Source organism: Melospiza melodia, chromosome 4 (assembly GCF_035770615.1).
Source record: "Melospiza melodia melodia isolate bMelMel2 chromosome 4, bMelMel2.pri, whole genome shotgun sequence".
Classification (NCBI taxonomy): Eukaryota; Metazoa; Chordata; class Aves; order Passeriformes; family Passerellidae; genus Melospiza; species Melospiza melodia.
The window spans coordinates 1,675,285-1,699,927 of NC_086197.1; the positions used below are offsets into that span (position 1 = coordinate 1,675,285).

Consider the following 24,643-nt stretch of genomic DNA (forward strand, 5'->3'; position numbering starts at 1 on the left):
TGTCCCTTCCCAAAGCATTCCGTGATTCTGGGATGGTTCAGATCCTCACCTTTGGTCCATGCTGTCCATTCAATCCTGGAATTCCTGGTTTTCCAGGACTGCCAACTTCTCCCTGTGGATGGAAAAGCAGTGGAGGGGCTGTGAGGACAAAGAATCCCCCCAAAAATGGGAAAACTCTAGAAATGCAAGGAAAGGGATAACCCAGGGATGACACTCTGAGATGAAATCTCACCTCAGCCCAGAAATTTCAGATCACTAAAAGCTAACTAATAACAAATGAGACAAATTAACAAACTAACACTAATTTAACTCATAACCAAGATAATGGGGAATCCTTAAAACTGGAGATTATCCCAACTCCAAACTCTCCTGGAGGGAAGTAGGTGGGGAATTCCCCAGATAAAAATTCAGTTACCAAATGGAGCGGGGCTGATGAATCCAAATGTTCATAACAACAATAATAAAAATAATATTAATTTTAAAAATTATTATAACCACAATAATAACCACAATATTGCCTCTGTCACCAACAGCTCCCATTTCTCTTATCAAGCTTCCCAATCCCTCCATAAAAAGCCCATTACGGCTCATTAGATGTTGTTTACTGATAAGGAACTAATGGTGATGATAAGATCCCGGCACCAATTTAGACCTGAGCCCAGGCCGTTGCTAAGCCACGGATCAGGAGGGATTTGGGCTGGGTTTAGTTTAGTTTTTAACCCTAGATTATCCCAAAGTTCCCTATCTGTGATTCCCTGCTCTTCACAGGCCTTCCAGGAGGAATTTTCCCCCAGAAATGGGGTGGATTTCTCAGGATTCCTGGATCAGGATGGATTTGGGCTGGGTTTAGTTTAGGTTTTAACCCTAGATTATCCCAAAGTTCCCTGCAAGACTTAAAGCTTCCTTATCCGTGATTTCCTGCTCTTCACAGGCCTTCCAAGAGGGATTTCCCCACAGAAATGGGGTGGATTCCTCAGGATTCTGTACCATGGATCAGGAGGGAATTGGGCTGGGTTTAGTTTAGGTTTTAACCCTGGATTATCCCAAAGTTCCCTGCATGCCTTAAAACCTCCTGATCCGTGATTTCCTGCTCTTCACAGGCCTTCCAGGAGGGATTTTCCCTGAGAAATGGGGTGGATTCCTCAGGATTCTGTGCCATGGATCAGGAGGGAATTGGGGTGGGTTTAGTTAAGTTTTAACCCTGAATTATCCCAAAGTTCCCTGAATGCCTTAAAACCCTCTGATCTGTGATTTCTTGCTCTTCACAGGCCTTCCAAGAGGGATTTCCCCACAGAAATGGGGTGGATTCCTCAGGATTCCATGGATGAAGCTTTCCTGGGAATGGGTGGGAAGTTTTGGGAATGGGGCAGCTGGAGCAGGGTGGAAAGCTGGGCTTGGCTGGGCTTGGCTCACCTTGGCACCTTTGGCTCCGGGAGCGCCGGTCCGGCCTGGAAGGCCCCGCAGGCCCTGGGAATTGAGGAGATCACAGGGAATGAGGGCAGAGGAGGAATTCTAGGCCTGCTGGAAGCTCCCTCCCCATCCCTGCTCATCCCAACCTTTATTTTCCAGGATCATGGAGTGGTTGAGGCTGGAAGGAGCTCTGGAGAACGTTTCTCCAGCTCCCAATCCATGCAGGGCCATCCAAAGCTGTTCCACCACGTTCCCATCCCAAGGAATGGGATTTCCCAGGATCTCATCCATGTCCTACCTTTATCCCTTTCTGCCCGGTGTCACCGGTGGTCCCAGGGTCACCTTTCCCTCCCTACATGGAAAAAAAAGGACAAAGGAGATGAATTTTCAGGAATAAGGGGCCAAAGGAATGTGGGACCCAGGAAGGCCCAAAAGGAATGTGGGATTTGGGAAGGCACAGACAGGAATGTGGGATCCAGAAAAGCACAGACAGGAATGTTAGATTTAGGAAAGCACAGACAGGAATGTGAGATTTAGGAAAGCACAGACAGGAATGTGAGATCTTGGAAGGCACAAAGTGGAGTGTGGGATCCAAGAAAGCACAGACAGGAATGTGGGGTCTGTGAAGGAGACAGGGAAGGAGCAGACAGGAATGTGAGATCCAGGAAAGCACCAAAAAGGAATGTGGGTCTGTGAAGGAGCAGACAGGAATGTGGGATCTGTGAAGGAGGAGACAGGAATGTGGGTTCCATTAAGGCACAGACAGGAATGTGGGATCCCAGAAAGCACCAAAAGGAATGTGGGGTCCGGGAAGGAGCAGAGAGGAATGTGGGATCCCAGAAAGCACTGACAGGAATGTGGGATTTGCGAAGGAGCAGAGAGGAATGTGGGATCCAGGGAAGTACTAAAAGGAATGTGGGATCTGAGAAGGAGCAGACAGGAATGTGGGATCCCAGAAAGCACAGACAGAAATGTGGGATCTGGGAAGGAGAAGGGAGGAATGTGGGATCTGGGAAAGCACAGACAGGAATGTGGGATCCAGGAAGGCCCAATAGGAAGGTGGGATCTGGGAAGGCACAGATAGGAGTGTGAGATCCACATTCCAAACAATCCTTCCACTCACCGGCTTCCCCTTCTGTCCCTGAAGGCCTCTGTCCCCTTTGGCTCCCTTGATCCCGTTCTTCCCATCCAGTCCTGCTGCACCCTGCCAGAAAGTTGGGACAAATTCATTCCAGAGCCTGTTATTTTCAGGGAAGAGGGATGAGGACAGTCCAGGATGAAATCCCAGCTGAAGGATCCCTCAATCCAAGGGCAGAAGCTCCCCCAGGAACAGCCCCAAGGCCTGAGGCTGGGATTTCTCTCCCACTCCTCACCCCAATTCCATGGATTGTAAATCCCTGGCAAATGAAACCTGGGAGGGGATGAATTTGTAATTCCAGCTGGGGAAGTTGTGGCAGCAAAAGGGTCATTCCAGGTAAAGAGATTTGGATGGACTTGGGAATGGGAACAGGGATTTCAGGAATGATTTAAGGAGGCTGCAGGTTTTTTATCCCATTCTGGAATTTTTTGGCTTCTGGAGCCACATCCAACACTGGGACCTCATTTCATGGAGTCTCCCTTTGTTGTGGCAGCAAATAAAGCTGCTAAAAATCCTCTTTTTAATTTTTTATTTTTAAATTTTAATTTTTTCCCAAGTTTGCTGCAGCCTCCTCATTCATCCTGGCCAATTTTGATGGTATTTTCCAGCACCTGGATGTGAGGAAAAAATTGGATTTATCCCCACTTGAGCCCCTCTCAGGGGAGAATGAATTGGCTAGTTGAGGAAATCAGGAGCTGAACAAGTGGAATTCTCTGCTTGGAATTTGTTTGCTGTGGTTGTTGGAAGGAAACAAATTCATTAAGATAAAAATAAAATCAGATTTGTGTGCCAGGGACTCCCTGGATCAGGGGAAATCCATGTTCTTCCATATCCCAGGCACTGATATCTCTTTATTGGTAACTATTTATTGACACAATCAATAGAAAATTCCATCTGGGGACATAAATAAACAAGCCATAAAACCCGGGGAAAATGGGAATATTTCTGTTTGCTGGGACAGATTGGAGGGCAATAAACCATTTGTGTGGTGGTTAAACCCCACAAATCCAGGATACCTTCAAGTGCCTGGAGTTTTGAAGGAGCTGAGAGCTGGGATCAGACCAGGAATGGCTCAAAAATCTTCTTTTTTTTGCACTAAAACCCCTGACATTAATTAGAGTTCTTCTAATTTAATTTAATTTAAATTTAATTTAAGCTTTAATACTTCTCTTAATTATCCCAATTATCTCCAGTGCCAGGTTTTCCATGTTTTCCTGTTCAACTCACCTTCCTGCTTTCTATGAGATCCTTCTCCTCCTGAGAGAATCCCAGATGGTTTTAGGAAAACTTAAACTCACTTCAGGATATGCTGAAGGAAAGCTGGGTCTGAGCCTGGCCTACTTAGCCCAGGCAACATAAATAAGATTTAGACCCAGGTTTTATCTCTCTATAATTGGTTTGCTGCTCGTCCTGGGCTGGAGAGATGTTGGAATATGGATTTTAAACCTTAAGGTTTAAAATCTTAAGGATGTGCTGGAAAGCTGAGTCTAAGCCTGGCCTACTTAGTCCTGGCAAGACAAATAAGATTTAGACCTGGATTTTATCTCTCCCTAAGTGGTTTCCTGCTTATCCTAGGCTGGAGAGATTTTGGAATGTGGATTGGAAGGTTTAAAATCTTAAGGATGTGCTGGAAAGCTGAGTCTAAGCCTGGCCTGCTTAGTCCAGGCAGCAAATAAGATTTAGACCCAGGTTTTACCTCTCCATAAGTGGTTTCCTGCTGGAGAGATTTTGGAATGTGGATTGGAAGGTTTAAAATCGGGATTGAGCATGGCCTGAAAGGGAAGAAGGTCATGGAGGTGATGCTTTCCTAGGACAGGGAAAAGGTGGGATTGGAGGAATTTAAAGAGGGAGAAAAAAGAAAGAAGAAAATGCAAAGAAGCCAAATGGAAATTTGTTCCCTCGGATTTCCATCCTGGTGTCGTGCCAGGGAAGTCAAGGCTGGACAATAAATGGGAGTAAATTAAAATTTAAATGGCAATTTAAAGGCAATTACTGCAGGAATACTGGAAACAGACTCCGGCTCTTTGGATTTGGGATGAAAACGTTGCTGAAACTGCTCTGCCAACGCTGCTGGTCCACGCAGGGAGGCTGAGTCACCAGCCCTGTGACGCAGGCAGAGAAACCTCGGATCCTCCCTGGCTCCTGGGCAAAAATTCCTGCTGGAGGCAGGGAGGAGCTGGGAATGAGCAGGGACACGCTGGAATCCATCGGGATGCTCCCCCAAAGGACGGAGCCCTTTGAAGGCACACATCAAAAGGAGGATGAATTCCCAAACTGCTCCCGAAAGGTTTTGCACCTCCTGGGCTCCCGCTCCTCAGGATCTGATGGGATGATGGAAATGGAATCTCCACCCTGGAGCTCCAGCCCTGGTTTTAGCCCTTCCCTGCTGGGTTTTGGGCAGGATCGTTTGCTGCTGCAGTTTGGAGAAACTTTCCTCCCCAAAAAAATTTGGGTTTGGAGTGGGAATTGCCTGGTTTTGTGGAAATTGCCCGGTTTGGTGGAAAATTCCCCTTGGCAGGGGGCTTGGAAATGAGAGGATCTGGAATGATCCAACCTTCAGTATTTTAGGATTCTGTGTGATCCCAGTTTTCCTGGGACACTTAATATCCATCATAAACTCAAATTCCTGCTTATAAACCATTCCCACTCCTGCTGAACTTTTCCAGGGATTCAGAATCCTTGGAAAACCAAGAAACGAGGGAAAAGCGCCTTAAAAACCAGAGTTTGGTGGAGAATAATGGGTTAACCCGTGGTTATTTTAATGCACAATCACAGGGAATAAAGAAGAGGAGCTGGAAGCCCTAGTCCATGATCCAAATGACGAGTTAATGGGAATAAAAGGCAGCAATTGGAACATAAAAGAGGGAAGCGAGGCAGGAACAGCAAAATAAAAAGGGAGCAGAGCTTTTAGAAAAGAGGGGGAAGGAGGAGGAGGAGGCGCCCGGAATATCAAAACTGAACCCGTGTGGGAAGTCAAGAGGATCCATTGAAATTTTCCGAGGAATAATTGCAGGGAGAAGACACAGATGCTGTCAGCTCTGTTGGGAACTTCCATGGATCAGAAAAATCGGGAGAGTAAATGGATGAGGGTGCCGAAATCGCTGCCAGGGAGTTCAGCAGGAGCAGCAATTGTGGGCAATTTGTGGGAATAAAAGATGGGATTAGAGGGAAATGAAGGAAAATGAGGAGCACGAGGCTCTGCCTGGAAGATTTGGTGTTGGATCCAGGCAGGATGGGAGTTCTGTCCTCGGGAAAAGAGGATTTGGGAATGATGGACAGCTTGGGAATAACTCAGAGAAGGAATAATCAAAGGGGAGCACTTGGGAAGTGAAGTGGGAGCTGAATTCCCATCAGGATCCTCCCTCAGGTGCCTGAATGGACGGGAATGATGGGTGGGAATTCCCTAAATCTTCCAATGAAACCAGTGGGAAGTGAATCTGGCAGAGGTGGCCCCAGGTGGGATGAATTCCAGAATTTATCATGGATCCTCCAGCAGCATCCCAGCTCAGATCTGGCTTTTGCAATTTTGGGCATGTGGTGAGGGATCAAATCCCAGCTTGGAATCCCAGGGTATTTCCAAAAGGAAAATTCCTTTGCTTTGCTCATGGTGGATGGCAGGACACCACTCAGTGGGAATGATTATCCCCAAAATCCAGGGAAAACCAGGACGCTGGGTTCCCTTTGCACTCAGCAAACTTTGCTCCATTCCTGGATGGATTCACCCCATGGAGCCACGTGTTCCCTACAAAACAATTCCATAAATATCCTCAATCCCACACCTGGCTGCGCTGATCCCAGGTCTTGCAGCATGTTCCAGCCTCATGGCTTTGGCCAAGAGGGTTGTTTATAATTATTAAAAACAATAATAATTAATAAAATTACTGATTGGATGAGGGCCTTTTCCTCAGGGAGCAATTCCCACTCGGGGTCCCAGGCCTGTCAATAATTCCCTGGCTGTGGCCAGGAATCAATGGGGATTTATTTCTTTGGACAACCTTGGAAATTTGGGGTTTGGGCCCTTAATGTAAGAGCTGGACTCGATGATCCTGGTGGGTCCTTTCCAACCCCAAATATTCCATGATTCCATGATCCTGAGAGTCTTGGAGCTTGGAGACTTTTCCATTTGGGGTGAATACACCAAAGGCATTAAACACATTAAATAAATGTATTTTTCTTGCGTTCCTTAATGCCAAATCATGGAATTGTGGAACATTTTGGGTGGGAAGGGACCTCAAAGCCCATCCCAAGAGCAGGGACACCTCCCACTATCCCAGGTTGCTCCAAACCCTGTCCAGCCTGGCCTTGACACTTGCAGGGACGAGGCATTCATAATTTTTCTGCGAATTCTGTGAGGTTCAGAATTTCTTCCACAAGCCATAACCCCAAACCTCTGGCTGGGATCCCTGATCTCCAGGCTGGTTTTCCAGCAAAACCTCCTGGAACACGGACTTTGGGGAGCAGCTCTGAGTTCCCACGGCCTCTTCCCACCCTTTCCCAAATTCCTGGCCCTGGGAGAGGACCGGGGCCCTTCTCCACACCCAGGGTTTGGAAAGGCAGGGAAACGTTTTCCGACTCACGGAGGATCCCGGCGAGCTCGGTTCTCCTGGCTCCCCCTGCAAGGAAAGCGGGGATGAGTTACCCTGGGGAAGAGCTGAGACCCCTCTGGAAACAGGGAATGCTGTAGGAATTCTGGAAAAGGGACAAGGAGAGCTTCCAGCAGCAGCTGGAAGGGGCAGTGGGATATCCCAAATATCCCACTTGGAAAATAATTGATTCCACTGGCTCTGAATGGAGCTTGGAGACCATCTCTGACCTCCCTCCTGGAATACTGACATTCCAGCAACTCCTTACTGATCATTCCAGCCTGGGAAAGCTCCCAGAGCGCTCTGCTCCTTTAAAAGCTTCAGGATTTCCCTGGAAAATGCAGCTTCTCCTGCTTTTCCAGACCCTCAATCATTGCAACCAGTAATTTTGGGTCGGGAATGAGGGATTATATCCCATGGGAAAACCGGGATGGGATTTTCCACCTCTGTCCTGGCAGATTTGGAGCTCACCTTCTGTCCCACGGGTCCTCTGCTCCCAAAAAGTCCCATCATTCCCTTGGACCCAGCTTCTCCTTTGATTCCCTAAAATGTTAAAATCCCTGTTAAATACATTGTGAGCACCTGCTCTCTGCAATTTATCCATGGAAAAACCCATGGAGATAACCAAGATGACCAAAAGCACCATTTCCATATCAAAATTCCATCCCAGGGATTGGGAAAAAGCCACCAGTGCCAGGAGTTTGCAGGAAACCCTGGGAATTGTTCTGGAAAAGATTCCAATGATGAGGATTGAAGGAAAACAGGCAGGAAGGGGTTTGGATCCTCGGGATGAGCTTTATCTCTGCCAAAAATCCAGGAGAAGACCCTGCTGGGCTCGCTGGGGCTGGAGATTCCACTCTCCAAAGCCATCCAGATATTTATCCAAGAGGAGATGGTCGTGGGCTATTTTATGGATTATTTTTCATGGATTATTTTTCTGGAGTATATTTTTGAGTTAATTTTCATAGATTATTTTTTCTGGAGTATTTATATGGGTTATTTATAATGGATTATTTTGAATGGAATATTCTTATGGGTTATTTTTCATAGATTATTTTTTCTGGAGTATTTATATGGGTTATTTATAATGGATTATTTTGAATGGAATATTTTTATGGGTTATTTTTCATAGATTATTTTTTCTGGAGTATTTTAATGGGTTATTTTTCATGGATTAGTTTTTATGGAGGGTTTTTCATCAGAGTCCAACCGGACAAATGAAATACGTGGAATTTTATCCGACTTTAAAAAAACATGGGAGAGTCTCCAATAGTTTCCTTCACTTTGGGGACCTGAGCAGCGGGATCAGAAAAGGGCAGGCTCTGCCTCTTCCCAAGGGATGTGCTCCCCTTGGATCAGGCAATTCCCACCTGGATGCAGCTTCCCGTGGGAAATAACAGGAGCTGGATGTGTCACTGCTGCTGCGGGGACTTCAATTTATTCAGCCCTGGGTCAGGCTGGAGGAGCCAAAGCCATTTCCGTGAGATGGAAATTGGGATGAGTAGGACACGGAGACGGCGGCTGTGACTCAGCTGGGAGTGGGAGAGTTCCGTGATTCCTCCCAGGAAAACGGGGCCGGGCTGGGACCTGGGATGAGCTCCTGGGGAGCTGAGGGAGAGGGAGGAGCTCTGCCACCACCCAGGGGACACATCAGGGACACGGGAGCCATCCAAGCCTTACCAGGAGCATTCCAGAGGCTCCAGGAGCAGGGACAGCTCCTGGAGGGAGAGGGGGATTGTCGCCCTGATTTTTTAAGTTTTTCTAAGCCTTCTGATGTTGACATTCTTGTAGCAAACTCTCTCTCACACTTTCTGTAAATAACTCGTTGTTTTGCATTCTTTTATGGAGGAGGAGAAATTTGATGGGCTGTTGGTTTGTCCAGTGTCATTGGAGAGGTGGCACTGTCACCCTCCAGCCCACTGTCACTTTTGGAAATCTATAAATGTTGGAGTCAGGAAATAAATTCCCTTTTTTCACCTTGAGAGCAGCGGTGTGCATGCTTGTGTTCTTTCATATCCTACAGTGACAGGGGGTGTGGGAATGGAATGGTTGCTTTTCCCAGTGGGACACCTGAGAAATGGGACCTGTTTGGGGTCCCCAAGCCCCTTCCCAGCTCCCTCCTCTCCCTGTCGGTGCCAGAGCTGGGTGTGGCCGTGTTTTCCAGCAGAGACCAGAGAATTCCAGGATGGTTTGGGATGGAAGTGACTTTAAAGATCACCCAGTTCCAATCCCAGCCCTGGGACACCCTCCATGATCCCAGATTGCTCCAAGTCTCATCCAACCCGGCCTAGGACACTTCCAAGGATGGGGTAGCCACAATTCTTCTGGAAATTCTGTTCCAGAGATCCAGGGGTATCCATAATTTTTCTGGGAATTCCTTCCACCACCCCCAGTCCCTTCCTCACAGGAATGTTGGGAAGTTCCCACCTTTTCTCCTACGGGTCCGTCCTCTCCCTTCTCGCCTTTGTCTCCATCAAAACCTGGCAGTCCCTGCTCACCCTGAAAGGAAAACCAGGAATTGGTGGATTTGAATTATTCCACCTCTCCTGGAAGGATCCAGCTGGATCCAAGCGCTGCTTCCCAGCGCTGATCCCGAGCAGGGAAGGGACAGCTTGGAAAGCCAAACTCACGGGATCTCCTTTGGTGCCTTTGTAGCCCTGGGGTCCAAAAATTGTCATGGATTCACCCTGGAGAAAGGAGAGACAGGGAAAGGGATCCACTGGGAGCTCATGGATCCCACTGGGAATGCAGTGATTAAAACCAGTGTTAATTGTTAGGGTTAATCACCCTTCATTAAAAGCTGGGTCATGAACGTGCCCAAAAAGCCCCAGATCCTGAGGTTTCCCAGAGACCTCCTGTCCCTAAAAATGTTTGATCCCACTGGTGTTATCGCAGCACAGTTCTCCTGGATGGAAAGGGACAACAGGATCATTCCCTGATCCCAGTGCTGGGACAGATTCCGTGAGTGACACGTGGCTTTGTCACTCAGAGGATCCCACTGGGAATGCTGTGATTAACAAAAATTAAGGTTAATCACCCATCATTAAAATCATGAACACGCCCAGAAAATCCCAAATCCCGAGATTTCCCAGTGCCCTCCTGTCCCTAAAACATTGGAGCCCATTGGTGTTATCCCAGTGCATTTCTCCCAGATGGAAAGGGACAATGGGATCATTCCCTGATCCCAGTGCTGGGACAGATTCTACGAGGGACACGTGGCTTTGTCACTCAGAGGATCCCACTGGCAATGCAGTGATTAACAAAAATGTTAATTATTAGGGTTAATCACCCTTCATTAAAAGCCTGATCATGAACATGCTGAGAAAACCCCAAATCCTGAGGTTTCTCAGTGCCCTCTTGTCCCTAAAATCGTTGGAGCCTGCTGGTGTTATTCCAGTGGAAAGGGACATCGGGATCATTCCCTGATCCCAGTGCTGGGACAGATTCCATGAGTGACCCGTGGCTTTGTCACTCAGGGTGTTGGGATCAGGATTCCCAGCACTTCCCAGCTGTGGGAAGCAGCCACCAACCAGCAGGGAATGGAGCTGTCCATGGTGCCCTGGATTGTGGATGCAGCTCAGGAATGGCACCAGGATCACCCCTCAGAGGGAGGTTTGGGGGGTGACATCCCCAAAGTGTCACCCCTGGGAGCCACAGGGACGTAGGAACCCCATGGACACACCCCTGCCGAGTTCCTCAGAGAGGGGAATTCTGTTTTTTCAAGGAATGTCTCTGCTCTGGAGGAGGGATGGTTGTGTCTCCAAAGGTGGGCAGCTGTGTTCCCTTCGGAAAAAATTCCCTTCACTCAACTCCCTTCAGTGCAAATATTCCTGATCTGGGTGATTCTGCCTTGCTGGGGTTTTACCAACTCCACATCCATCAATATTCCCAAAAATCCGACATTTTGGACTCTGTCCCACCCTCACCACAGGACCATTCCCAAATTCTGGTTTCGTACCCGTTCCTGCTTCCCAGCTCTCAAACAGAGCCAGGATGGGGCTCAACAAATTTTGGGAACAGAAGGGAGACAAAAAAATCCTGCAGCTTAATCCAACCCTGGCATCCATGGAGTTATCCTTACACTAACCCAGGGAGAATGAGTTGGAAAATAAAGCTGGAATCAGGTGGAACAAACCCAAACCGATTTTCCCCTCCGGCTCCCGTTTTATCCCTGATTCCACCTCATCTTTTACAGAGGCATCCTTTGGAAAACTCATCCCACATTCCTCCGGCCTGGGAAGAATTCCGAGGCCTCCTCACGAAGCAAATTAAGAATTGATTGGTCTCCGGGGCGAGTTCCTTTCCAGAGGAGCTTCCTCAGAGACAAATGGGCCTTAATCACGGAATACTGCGTGACTCGAGGGCAGCATCATCACGGAGCTTTTCCAAAACCTCATTTTCCGACCAGCCATTCCGGCCAGGAAGGGACTTAACAAAACGCCGGGCACGGGTTCAGCGGTTTCTGAGCATTTTTCCAGGAGCACTTGAGGAGTTATTTTCCCATTACCTGTCAGGAGCCAGCTCGGGCTGCTGGAAATTAAGGTTGGCTCTGGGGTCAGCTGCTCATTCCTAAAATCATGGGGAATTTTCTTCCTCTCTTAATTCAGGATTTTTGTGCCCCAGCAAATCGTTCCCAAAATTACTTTCTCTTTTTTTGTTTTTCGTTTTTTTTTTTTGTTTGTTTGTTTTTTTGTTTTTTTTTGGTTGTGCTTTGTAGGATCCCTTCAAATCCATCCCACAAACTCAGCTCCCAGAGATGTTTGCAGTGTGAGGATGGAATAAAAAAAATTTGATTTAAAGTGGTGGAGACCCCCACAAAGGAAGGGGAGAATCCAGGTGTTGTCTCCTCTTAATTTCATAGGCACAGCAAGGAGAGGATGGATCCAGACTTTTCTGGGAGCCACACAGAGAAAGGAAAACCCCAAAAAATCTGGAATGTCCTTACTCGTTCTCCCTTTGGTCCCAGAAGTCCCCGATCACCCTGAAAACAGGAAAACAAAACAAAAAAGGTGAATTATTCTCTTTTTATTGCCCCTTGTGTTGCTCAGGCCATTGATTCCCACTCCAAGCCACTAAAACCTCCTGGAGCTGGAAGTCAGATCCTCTGGACACTCTGGAAAACCCTCAGCTTGCCATGAAATGATGTGGAAACCCCAAATTTATGGATTAGACAATGAATAAATCCCCAGGGGACTGAGGTGGGGTTTTCCTGACTCCATGCTCAGCACAGTGTGGGATTGCTGCTGGATCTCCCATTCCAATGGGATTCAGCACTTCCGTCCTGCAGGGGTGGGATGGCACCCTGAAAATGAAGGATTTCCCAAATTCCTCCCTCAAACCTTTTCATGGAATTTGCATGGAATAGGAGCTGGAGTGCAGAGCACAGAGGCCGATCCAGGGGCTGTCCCAGTCCATTCCCAGAATATCCTGGGATAATTCCCAAAGGCTGATCCAGGGGCGCTCCCAGCCAATTTCCAGGAGATCCAGGAATGATTCCCAAAGCCTGATCTAGGGACTCTCCCAGTCCTTTCCAAGGATATCCTGGGGCTCTCCCAGGCTATTCCCAGAATATCCTGGGATGATTCCCAAAGGCTGATACAGGGGCTGTCCCAGTCCATTCCCAGGAGATCTGGAATTATTCCCAAAGCCTGATCCAGGGGCTCTCCCAGTCCTTTCCAGGGATATCTTGGGATGATTCCCAAAGGCTGATCCAGGAGCTCTCTCAGCCCATTCCCAGGGGATCCAGGGATGATTCCCAAAGCCTAATCCAGGTGCTATCCCAGACTATTCCCAGGAGATTTGGGATAATTCCCAAAGCCTGATCTAGGGACTCTCCCAGTCCATTCCCAGGAGATCCTGGGGCTCTCCCAGGCTATTCCCAGAATATCCTGGAATTATTCCCAAAGCCTGATCCAGGGACTCTCCCAGTCCATTCCCAGGAGATCCTGGGGCTCTCCCAGGCTATTCCCAGAATATCCTGGGATAATTCCCAAAGGCTGATAGAGGGGCTCTCCCAGTCCATTCCCAGGAGATCCAGGGATGATTCCCAAAGGCTGATCCAGGTGCTATCCCAGCCAATTCCCAGGATATCCTGGGATAATTCCCAAAGGCTGATACAGGGGCTGTCCCAGCCCATTCCCAGGAGACCCAGGGGCTCTCCCAGTCCATTCCCAGGAGATCTGGAATTATTCCCAAAGGCTGATCCAGGGGCTCTCCCAGTCCTTTCCAAGGATATCTTGGGATGATTCCCAAAGGCTGATCCAGGGGCTCTCCCAGCCCACTCCCAGGAGATCCTGGGATGATTCCCAAAGCCTGATCTGTGGGGTCTCCCAGTCCCTTCCCAGGATATCCTGGGATGATTCCCAAAGGCTGATGCAGGGCCTCTCCCAGTCTATCCCCAGGAGATTCTGGGATTATTCCCACTGGTTTAAAAGGGCAGCTGCTCCCCACAACATCAGGACACCGTGTGGAGAAGATAAAAGATGTAGATTTGAGTTGTAGATCAGATAAGAATTGTAGAATAAGATAAGAGTTGTAGATAAGATCAGTTCTTACTCTTTGGCCTTTCATGCCTGGGAAGCCTTTTGGACCCTGAAAAAACAAAAAACACATAGAAAATACATGGGGATCCACAAAAAGAGGAGGAAAGTGGGAAGGTGGGAAAGCTGGGAAAGAGCCGCCTCCATTGAAAGGTGGAGCTGCTTCCAGGGATGGGCTCCAGCATGGAAAATCTGCTGGAAGAACCAGCACAGGAGCTCCTGCTTTAATCCTCTGTGCACCACCAGGATTTTCCTGGCAGGGGGATAAATTCAGCCAAATTCCCTCATTTTGAGAATCCCACTGGGATTTTTGGAGCATCAAGGAAAAGCTGGGTTGCTCCAAGAGGTTCCTCCAAGGTGGAGGTGGATCCTTGATCCCATGGGATCTCCAGATCCCGTGGAGGCCAAGCCAGGATGGGAGGCAAATTTGGGGAGGTGAAAAGCCATCGTGGTCACCCCTGTTTGATAAATTCCCGGGAATATGCAGGACAATGGGAACTTCCATCTGCAGGAACAACTTCCACTATCCCAGGGTGCTCCAAGCCTCGTCCAACCTGGCCTTGGACACCTCCCAGCAATGGGACAGCCAAAACTTTTCTGGAAATTCTGTGCCAGGACCTCCCCAGCCTCACAGGGAAGAATTGCTTCCCAATATCCCATTTATCCCTGCCCTATTCCAGTTTAAAGCCCTTCCCTCATTTCCTATTGCTCCGTGTCCTTATTAAAAAATCCTCTTCCTTTCATTCCATGAAAAACAACAGCCTAATAAATAATAATCAATAGTGAGTTTATCCAAATTCCAGCCCCAATTTGTGTCTCCCCCTACTCAGCCCCCTCCAGCAGAACAAGAGCCTGAAATTCCTGCCTTGAAATTCCTGAAATTCCAGCAGACTGACAATAGCAGGGAGAGATTGATATTCCAGGAGAGCTTCCAAACCTTGGGATGAGCCACCCAAACGGACAAGGACAGCAAGGAACTCACAGGATTCCCACTCCCCCATCCCACTGGAATTCAGGTTCCCAAATCTCTAATTTCCCACAGGAAGAATCCCATATTTTTTCTCTCGTGGCCGTGGATCCGTGGTTTTCCGGGAATATCGGAGCACTCACCATCATTCCGGGGGGACCCCGCATTCCCACGATGCCCTCATCACCCTGGGGGATGCAGAGGGGCAGGGATGGAAACGGGGAGGGAGGCACACAGGGGATCCCAAACCCACAAACCATCCACTGGGAATGGGGCAGGCAGAATTCCCTGTCTCCAGAGGCCCTGTCCAGCCTCCTCATCCCTCCATCAGGAAGAGGTGCCGGCTTTTTATGGATTGGGATGGAAGAGCTGCACTGGAGGGCCCATGGACCTCCTTGAGCTGGCCCTACAGGATCTGCCTTTAAATCTCAGGAATTGCCCAAATTGCAAATAACTGAGGCCAAATTTAGGTCTCCCAATATGAAGCCAACACAACCTGGGATGCTGGGATTTAGATTTATGCCGGAAGTCGGAAGAGCAGAAACATTATTCCATCATTTCCTTCGGATAATGAAGCTCCAGCGAGGTTTACCCACAGCTGTTGAGTGTTTTTCCTCAGGGGCCCTCATCCCAAAGCAGGTGGGGAGTTTGTCCCAAAGGATTGGGCCATAAAATCCTGATTTATCTGTGGGAGAGCCACAGGAGCAGCAAATTTAAACACGGCCTCCAATTGCAACTGCATCTTTGCCGGAAGGAGACCAAAACTTCTCAGGAATTTTGCTGCCTGAAACCCTTCAGGAATTTCTGGGATGGGTGGTGGGGAGGTGATGGATGAAGCTGCCTCCAAAGGGGCTGGAGGCTGCAGGAATCCAAGCCTGGAATATTTATGGAATATTTATTTATTTATTTATTTACCCGAGGGCCAGGGAATCCATGGGGACCTCTGGGGCCAGCGGCTCCAATGCCGGCTTCTCCCTGGAAAACAGAGAATTCCAGAGGTGTCACCAGGAGCAGGGAAACCCCACCACACAATTCCTGTTCAGTTTGGCCAGGACTGAAGTCCAAGGAAGACTCAGGAGACCCAAATCCATGGATTTTCTGCTGTTCCCTCTGGAGGGTGCTCCAGGAACCATGGGAGGAAGGGAATGAGGGTGGAATGGGATGAAGTAGGATGGGGTCAGGGATGAGGAGCCAGGAGAAGGCAGGGATTTGTCCCATTCCCATCCCAGGATTTCTGCTCATGACTTTCCTGGGAAGGGGGCACTGACCTTGTTGCCTTTGGGTCCAGGTGTCCCAGGAATTCCCTGCGGGAGAAGGAAAATAAAATAAAAGGGAGGATTTGCTTTGGAAGTGCTCGGTGCTCTCCTAGCCCAACATTCCCAGGGGATTGAAGCCCATCCAGCCCAGATCCCTCATCCATCCATCCCTCCCAAAAGGCACAGGGAATATAAATCCACCTCTTTTCCTGGGGATCCTGATGGTCCCATGGGCCCAGGAGATCCACTCCGGCCTCTCCTCCCACGTTCCCCCTGGAAAATAAAATCCTTTGAGAGGAGAAGACACGGATGGGAAAGATCCCAATTTCCCTGATCTAGGCAAAAGCAGGAGCTGGTGATCTGAGGGTTCCCTGCACTGGCAGGAATTTCCTCATGGAAAGGGGGTCAGGCCTTGGCAGGGGCAGCTCAGGGAGGTTTGGAGTCCCCATCCCTGGAGGTGTCCAAGGAATTCCTGGATGTGGCACTCACTGGGGATTTGGCACAGCTTGGACCCCATGGATTTGGAGGGCTTTCCCAGCCTGGGATTCTGGGACCCCTCCCTCTGTTCCCAGGGATTAATGACCCCAAAATTCCAGCTGCCATCCCCATGGCCACTCCTTCCCACTCCCACCACTGAATTCCCAGGAAGAACAACTTCCTGGGAGCTCCACTGATTTCTTTTGGAACCTGAGGATCATCCCATCGTTCTAATCACTCTCGGTACCTTTCCTTTGCCAACTGGGATTTGTTCCCACTTCCCTGACAACCTCCAGGCTCAGGAAAACTTGGAATTGTGGGGGTTTGGCCCACAGGGGCCACCTGGCACGGGAAGCTTGCTCATTGTTGTCACCTCGAGGTGACAAACACAGCCCATGGTGTCCCCTCACCTTGTGTCCCGGAATTCCGGGCACGCCTGGAGCCCCTCTGTCCCCCTGGGATCCGGGAGTGCCGGCGTGGCCGCGGATTCCTTGGATGCCCTGAGCTCCTGGAGGTCCCGGGGCCCCTGGCTCACCCTGGAGAGGGAATCACAGGAAATTGGGATATTGGGGGCGATTTGCTGGGGATCCTGGAGATAATATGGGATGTCTCCTTGAATTCCCATGACCAGTGCATGGAATCTGGGACATTCCAGTCCTGATCCATGAGGAGATCCAAGGTTTGGAGAAATTGCCACTGAATTTTGGGATGCCTTCTCTTCCCAAATTTTGGTGACAAAAGGGCTTTTCCATGGCTAAATAAGGACAGAGCCTTTGGTTCCTGACCTGTGGTGAATTCAAACATCCCAGGGATCCCTGGTTCTCATCCCTGGATTTTTTTTCCCAGTCTGAGATGTCCCTGCTGATTGCAGAGAGGTCAGCCCAAACCCTTCCATGATTCCGTATTTATCCTCAGGATCTCCCTCTGGATCTCCCTGTGGAATTGGGATATTGGGTGGAATTTGCTGGAGGTCCTGGAGAAAGTCTGGGATGTCTCCTTGAATTCCCACAACCAGTGCATGGAATTTGGGACATTTCAGTCCTGACCCATGAGGACATCCAAGGGCTGGAGAAACGATCACCAAATTTTGGGATGTCTTTTCTCTCCGTATTTATCCTCTAGATCTCCCTCTGGAATTGGGATATTGGGTGGAATTTGCTGGAGCTCTGGAGAAAGTCTGGGATGTCTCCTTGAATTCCCATGACCAGTGCATGGAATCTGGGACATTCCAGTCCTGATCCATGAGGAGATCCAAGGGCTGGAGGAATTGTCACCGAACTTCGGGATGTCTTTTCTTCCCAAATTTTAGTGACAAAAGGGCTTTTCCATGGCTAAATAAGGACAGAGCCTTTGGTTCCTGACCTGTGGTGAATTCAAACACCCCAGGGATCCCTGGAGCTCATTCCTGCTGAACACACAATTCCCTGGATTTCTTTTTCCCCAGCCTGAGATGTCCCTGCTGATTGCAGAGGGGTCAGCCCAAACCCTTCCATGATTCCGTATTTATCCTCAGGATCTCCCTCTGGAACAGCCCTTTGGAGGACACAGAGAATTCCCTCTATCCCAAATCCCTCTTCTGTCTTTCCAGGATGATTTTGGTGCTTGCTCTTTGCAGCTACTTCTGTGCTCCACATCCAGCAGTGGAAAATCAGAATGGCAAAGAGGAAGAACCCAGGGAATAAAAATTCCAAGTGAAATTCCACCTTACCTTAAATCCAGGTGCTCCAGCCTGGCCAATGGGACCTCTGAACCCAACTCCAGGCTCTCCCTGTGAAAGGAAAGTCAGGAAAAATCAGGAATTCTCCTTCCATCGTAAACCCAGCACAGGGAGAGTTTGGTTTGTGCTGCTTTGTGGAGATCCAGCTGGAATCCCACGGAGCTGATCCCATTCCTGAAGCTCTGGAGGATCTGAGCTGGAGAGACAAAGCTGCTGGGAAGCAGCTCTGGAAAAGAGGGAGCTGGAATGTTCCTGGGAACGGTATCCCAGAATTCTGGGTCAGACTCGTTGCCCAGCATTATTCATTCCCAAGGAGTCCTGTCCATGTGATCCTCCTGGAATATCCTGGGAATGGCATTCCAGGATTATGGGTCAGACATATTTCCTGGCATTACTCATTCCCAAGGTGTTCCATCCATGTGATCCTCCCAGAATATTCCCAGGAACAGGATCCCAGGATTCTGGGTCACATTCCCTGTCATGACTCACTCCCAAGGTGTTCCATCCATGTTATCCTCCCAGAATATTCCTGGGAAGAGGATCCCAGGACTCTGGGTCAAACACATTCCCCATCATTCATGACTCATTTCCAAGGTGTCCTGTCCATGTGATCCACCTGGAATATTCCCAGGAACGTTATCCCAGGATTTTGGGTCAGACTCATTCCCTGGCATTACTCCCAAGGCATCCTGTCCATGTGAAACTCCTGAAATATTCCTGGGAATTGTATCCCAGGATTCTGGATCAGATACGTTCCCTGGAATTACTCCCAAGGTGTCTTGTCCATGTGATCCTCATGGAATATTCCCAGGAACATTATCCCAGGATTCTGGGTCAGACTCATTCCCTGGCATTACTCATACCCACCATGTCCTGTCCATGTGATCCTTCTGGAATATTCCTGGGAATGTTATCCCAGTATAATGGGTCAAACACATTCCCTGGCATGACTCCCAAGGTGTTCTATCCATGTGATCCTCCTGGAATATTCCCAGGAACGTTATCCCAGCACTCTGGGTCAGACACATTCCCTGTCATGACTCATTCCCAAGGTGTCCTGTCCATCTGATCCTCCTGGAATATTCCCAGGAACGTTATCCCAGGATTCTGGGTCAGACTCATTCCCTGGCATTACTCATTCCCACCGTGTCCTGTCCATGTGATCCTTCTGGAATATTCCTGGGAATGTTATCCCAGTATAATGGGTCAAACACCTTCCCTGGCATGACTCCCAAGGTGTTCTGTCCACGTGATCCTCCTAAATATTCCCAGGAACGTTATCCCAGTATAATGGGTCAAACACATTCCCTGGCATGACTCATTCCCAAGGTGTCCTGTCCACCTAATCCTCCTGGAATATTCCCGGGAATGTTACCCCAGGACTCTGGGTCAGACACATTCCCTGGCATTACTCATTCCCAAGGTGTCCTGTCCATGGGATCCTCCTGGAATATTCCCAGGAACGTTATCCCAGGACTCTGGGTCAGACACATTCCCTGTCATTACTCATTCCCAAGGTGTCCTGTCCATCGGATCCTCCTGGAATATTCCCAGGAACGTTATCCCAGGACTCTGGGTCAGACACATTCCCTGGCATGACTCATTCCCAAGGTGTTCTGTCCCTGGGATCCTCCTGGAATCTCCTCCTGGTGCCCAGCCACACCTGAGGAGGTGCCCTGGACGCTGATCCCGAGCTGGGAATGTGGGATTTGGGAAAAGGAGGGAAAGTCCCCCCTGGCTGGCCCCAGCTTTGTCCTTTACCTTCTGACCTTCTTCCCCTCGGTCTCCTTTGGTGCCCTGGGAATAAAGAGAGGATTCCAAGGTCATGGAATTGTCACCCCTGAGCAGGAGATTTCCAGGGATTCTCTGCCTGGAACGTGGGGAAAAAGCTGGGAAAGCTCCCTAATTCCAGGGAATTCAGTGATGGGGTGAGAGGGGAGATCAAACGCCCCTCTCAGGTCGTGTCTGAGTGAGTGACATCAATCTCTACTTCAATTTTTGGCATTTCTGGCTAATTTTAAGATAATTGCTTAAAAAATAATTATAAATAAGAAATATTATATAAAATAATAATTATAAAAATTATTATAAAATAATAACGAATTGCTTCAAAAATAAATTAATTCTTTTCGAACACCAAAACAATTAATTTAAATTAATCTAATTACTTCAGTATCATGCACTGTTCTGTCCTGTCTTGGGAAGTTTCAGCTTCTCCATAATAGATATTTCCGATCAATATATTTTTGTCTAATTATGCATTGATAATAAATAATTAGACAAAAAGAGCTTCATAAGAAATAATAAATAATTAGTAACTATATAATTAAATAATTAAATAATAAATAATAAATAATTAAATATAAAACAAATAATTATTTAAATAAACAAACAAATAAATAAAATTAATAAATAATAATTTTTTAATGTCAATACTTTTGGTTTGCCATCATTAGTCCAGCTGGACAGCATCTCTGTAATTCCTTGGATTTAATCCATTGATATTCCAGGGCTGGGATTGGATCCAGCCCCACCCAGGCTGCTCTTGGAGGAGATTCCCAAATAAACTTTGGAGCCAATTCCAGCACTCACCTTCTCTCCAGGTTCTCCCACATCCCCAGGCTGTCCCTGCAAGACAAAATTCCCTTTCCAGCCACTCCTCTTCCCTCCTTTTCTCCCAGGATTCCATCCAAAATTCCCCATGGGATTCTGCCTTTTCCCAACCCTCCCTTTCTCCTGGAATTCCGTGCCCCATCCTCCTGGATCTGCCACCTGCTCCCTATAAATTTTCACTGCCCAAAGTGACTCTGAAATGAGGTTTTTGTGGCATTTTTTTTCCCATCCCTTCCCTCCTGCAGGGCTGGAATTTCCTTGTCCATCCCATCTTTTAGTTCTCTCATCCAGCAGAAAATGAACATTGGGGACCCCCTTTGAATTTTCAGGGCCCAAGAACACAACAATTCCATCATTTAGGCTGGAAAATTCCTCAAAAGTCATTAAATCCAAACTTTAAATTTTGGATTTCCTCCTGAGCGTGGCAGATGTGTGGGGAACTGCTGGAATTTCAAAGGATCAGGCTGGAAAACCCCATTCCTACCTTTTCTCCTTTGTCTCCACGGGCTCCAGGAGCTCCCATTTCTCCCTGGAAAAGAACAAATCCCAAAAAAAATCAATCCCAAAATTTCATTATTCAAGGAGCTTTCCCTTCCCTCTTTGCACTGTTTGAATTTTTGGAATTGTAGGACAGAATAATTCCATCATTTAGGTAGGAAAACTCCTCAAAAATCACTAAATCCAACCTTTAAATTTTAGATTTCCTCCGAGCATGGCAGGTATGTGGGAAACTGATGGAATTTGGGAAAAAAACCCTAGGAAGGTTTGGGGATAAAGGTGGGAATGTGCCAATCCCATTTCCATTGATTGTCCTCTCCATAGTCGGATTCCCAACTGCCTTTTCCTTTCCAGACCCTCTCAGCACAGGGAATTCTGGTTTCAAAGATCAGGAAAACCCCATCCCTACCTTTTCTCCTTTGTCTCCATGGGATCCAGGAGCTCCCATTTCTCCCTGGAAAACAACAAATCCCCCAAAAAATCAATACCAGAAATTCATTATTCCAAGGAATTTTCCCTTCCCTCTTTGCAGCAGGTGGGTGCTGTTCCCATTCCTGCTGCAGTTTTTGGCAAATATCCATGGAGGAATCCCTGGTTGGGAATTTTCCTGTGCAGCGGGAATGCAGAGGGAAAAGCAAAAATCCTGGAGCAAAGGGAAAATCCAGGGTTTCCCTGTCCCAGGATACTGCGGGTGTTGAAGAATTCCATGATTTTGAAGGAGACACAGGAGGAATCCCAAACTGCTTGAGGATTCCCAAAACACAAATCCCATGTTTGGATCAGCTGTGAAAGATGACAGATTCCACCCTGGAATTTCTGCTCATCACCAATGGCAGAACTGGTGATTTTATCTTGATTTTCCTGATTTTTTTCCTTGTGATTCCTCAGTTTCCAAAGTGAGACAGTGCTGGGAAAATGGATCATTATCCTGGGAATGTGCATTAAAATGTGGGATAAAAGCACTGACCTTGGGGCCAGGGGAGGAGGGATCTGCTGGGCCACTTCCCTCCTTCTGCAAGGAAAAATGCACTGGGATGGGATGGGATCTGTGGGGTGGGATGGGATCTGGGGGGTGGGATGGGATCCTTGGGATAGGATCCATGGGATCCATGGGATGGGATGGGATGGGATCTGTGGGGTGGGATGGGATCCTTGGGATAGGATCCATGGGATCCATGGGATCCATGGGATCCATGGGATGGGATCACGGGATCCATAAGATGGGATGGGGTGGGATGGAATGGGATGGGATAGGATTCATGGGATTGGATCCGTGGGATGGGATGGGATGGGATAGGATCCATGGGATGGGATGGGATCAATGGGATGGGATCCATAGGATGGGATGAATTGGGATGGGATCCATAGGATCCATGACATGGGATTGGATCAATGGGATGGGATGGAATGGTATCCATGGGGTGGGATCCGTGGGATGGGATCCATGGGATGGGATCCGTGGGATGGGATAGGATCCATGGGATGGGATGGGATGGGATCCATGGGATGGGATGGGATCAATGGGATGGGATCCATAGGATGGGATGACATGGGATGGGATCCATGGGATAGGATCCATGGGATGGGATGGGATCCGTGGGATGGGATGAGATCCATGGGATGGGGTGGGATAGGATCCATGGGATGGGATCCTTGGGATGGGATCCATGGGATAGGATCCATGGGATGGGATCCAGGGGATCCATAGGATGGGATGGGATGGGATGGGATAGGATTCATGGGATGGGATCACGGGATCCATAAGATGGGATGGGGTGGGATGGGATGGGATAGGATTCATGGGATTGGATCTGTGGGATTAATGAGATAGGATGGGAGGAATCCATGGGGTCCATGGGATAGAGTGGGATAAAATGGAAGAAAGGAGCAGCTGCCTCCTCCCTGAGATAAGAGCAGGACAGACAGAATTCCGTACCTTAATTCTCCTTGGATGATGAGGGCCTGGATATGCCTTGGATTCAAAAAGAGGAGAGGGAAGTGTGAGAGCAGCTGGAAAAACTTTTCCTTGAGCCATGGAAAAGAGACCTCTGAGGAATGGGATGTGAGGAAGGAGGTGGGAAATCCCAGAGGGAAGCTGGGGGTTTCCAGGGATCACCGGGATCCTTTGGAGGGCTCCTGGTTGGATTTGGGGTGGCTCCAGGCTCCCCATCTGCTCCAGCCTGGATGGGACACCTGGGAGCTGCCAGGACCAAGCAACTCCTGAGCAATTCCCGAGCAATTCCAGGCTTTTGGCAATGGCACAGGTGTCCCACTTTAACCCCGGAATTCCTGGAGAAGGTGTGAATGAGCTCAGCTCATTCCTCCTGGGAATGCAGGGTGAGGGTCGCTCCCTGCTTTCCAAGAAATCCATTCACAGGAAAATCATCCTGAATTTCCATCCTTAACTCCTGGGAATAGGAATTTTTGCTCCTAAATTTTATAAAAATAAACTTTTTTTTTGCCCCATTTCTGGGATCTTGTGTTAAAGACCCCTGGAATGTCCAGGTGTGTCAGGAATGGGCAGGTTTATCACCAACCACCCCCACAGGGCAATACCTTCGACATTCCAAGGGGATTCCAATTGCTCTGTTTTCCCCAAAAACCAGATTATTCTGTTCCCCCACTTCCCTGGATAAATTCATGGAGAAGCATCTGTTTGTCCATGAAAAATGGTTCCTGCAGCACCCGTTTCCTGCTTTATTCATGGATATTTATCCCTAAATTTCCACGTTCATCATGTCTTTACTCAGGTGGGAAAATAAGGACCCACTTCCATGGCTCACCGTGGATCCCAACGGGAATTTCCGAGCTCCCGGAGCGCCGGGGGGATGAGCTGGTGGTGGAGCCTCCAGGGACGGGGCCCAGCTTCCTCCTGGATCACAGGGATGGCTCTGGAATGGGATCCTCACGGGGTGGGATCTCCTGGATCTGTGCCTGGGCGTGGCGGAGCCGTTGTCGGAATTCCCGTTTTCCTGCGGGAAGGGAAACACAGCACCTGATATACGGGCAGGGAATGGTTTAAAAGCATCAGAGGGGAGAACTGGATGGGGTGGGAGGAAAAGATTCCTTACCCAGGGAATGGGGAGGCCCTGGGAAAGGTTTCCCGGAGGAATTGTGGATTCCCCATCCCTGGAAGTGTCCAAGGCCAGGCTGGATGGGGCTTGGGAGAACCTGGGACAGTGGAAGGTGCCCCTGCCCATGGAGCTGGGTGGGCTTTAGGATCTCTCCCACCCCATTCCATGAATTTCTAATTACAAAATAATGATATTAACACCAATAAACCAAAATTATCTTTCCCAACCTGAAGAATTCCATGGTTCCATTTTCCAGTTTATGGCCAGGCCACAAATCCGTGGCCTTTTCAAAGGAATAAAACCTAAAATATTCCAAAATTGAGCTAAAAATCCCTCCCTGCTCCAGCCATTCCCAGGCAACTCCGTGTTTA

General features: G+C 48.5%; 1 protein-coding gene across 1 annotated transcript in view; it reads right to left on the reverse strand.

The window, feature by feature from the left end:
• LOC134416994 (collagen alpha-1(VII) chain-like) overlaps positions 1-24,643 on the reverse strand; it is a 97,855-nt gene that overhangs the window by 15,875 nt on the left and 57,337 nt on the right. The window contains exons 50-71 of the mRNA XM_063153644.1: positions 23,982-24,170; positions 23,135-23,170; positions 21,608-21,652; positions 21,185-21,229; positions 20,680-20,715; positions 19,849-19,884; positions 18,079-18,138; positions 16,781-16,906; positions 16,095-16,166; positions 15,906-15,941; positions 15,553-15,612; positions 14,781-14,825; positions 13,687-13,722; positions 12,077-12,112; positions 9,762-9,818; positions 9,559-9,630; positions 7,603-7,674; positions 7,126-7,161; positions 2,534-2,614; positions 1,709-1,762; positions 1,414-1,467; positions 50-112 (exon numbers count right to left, since the gene is read on the reverse strand). Of these exons, the coding sequence (XP_063009714.1) occupies positions 50-112; positions 1,414-1,467; positions 1,709-1,762; positions 2,534-2,614; positions 7,126-7,161; positions 7,603-7,674; positions 9,559-9,630; positions 9,762-9,818; positions 12,077-12,112; positions 13,687-13,722; positions 14,781-14,825; positions 15,553-15,612; positions 15,906-15,941; positions 16,095-16,166; positions 16,781-16,906; positions 18,079-18,138; positions 19,849-19,884; positions 20,680-20,715; positions 21,185-21,229; positions 21,608-21,652; positions 23,135-23,170; positions 23,982-24,170 (1,347 nt within the window). The remainder of the gene's footprint in view (positions 1-49; positions 113-1,413; positions 1,468-1,708; positions 1,763-2,533; positions 2,615-7,125; positions 7,162-7,602; positions 7,675-9,558; positions 9,631-9,761; positions 9,819-12,076; positions 12,113-13,686; positions 13,723-14,780; positions 14,826-15,552; positions 15,613-15,905; positions 15,942-16,094; positions 16,167-16,780; positions 16,907-18,078; positions 18,139-19,848; positions 19,885-20,679; positions 20,716-21,184; positions 21,230-21,607; positions 21,653-23,134; positions 23,171-23,981; positions 24,171-24,643) is intronic.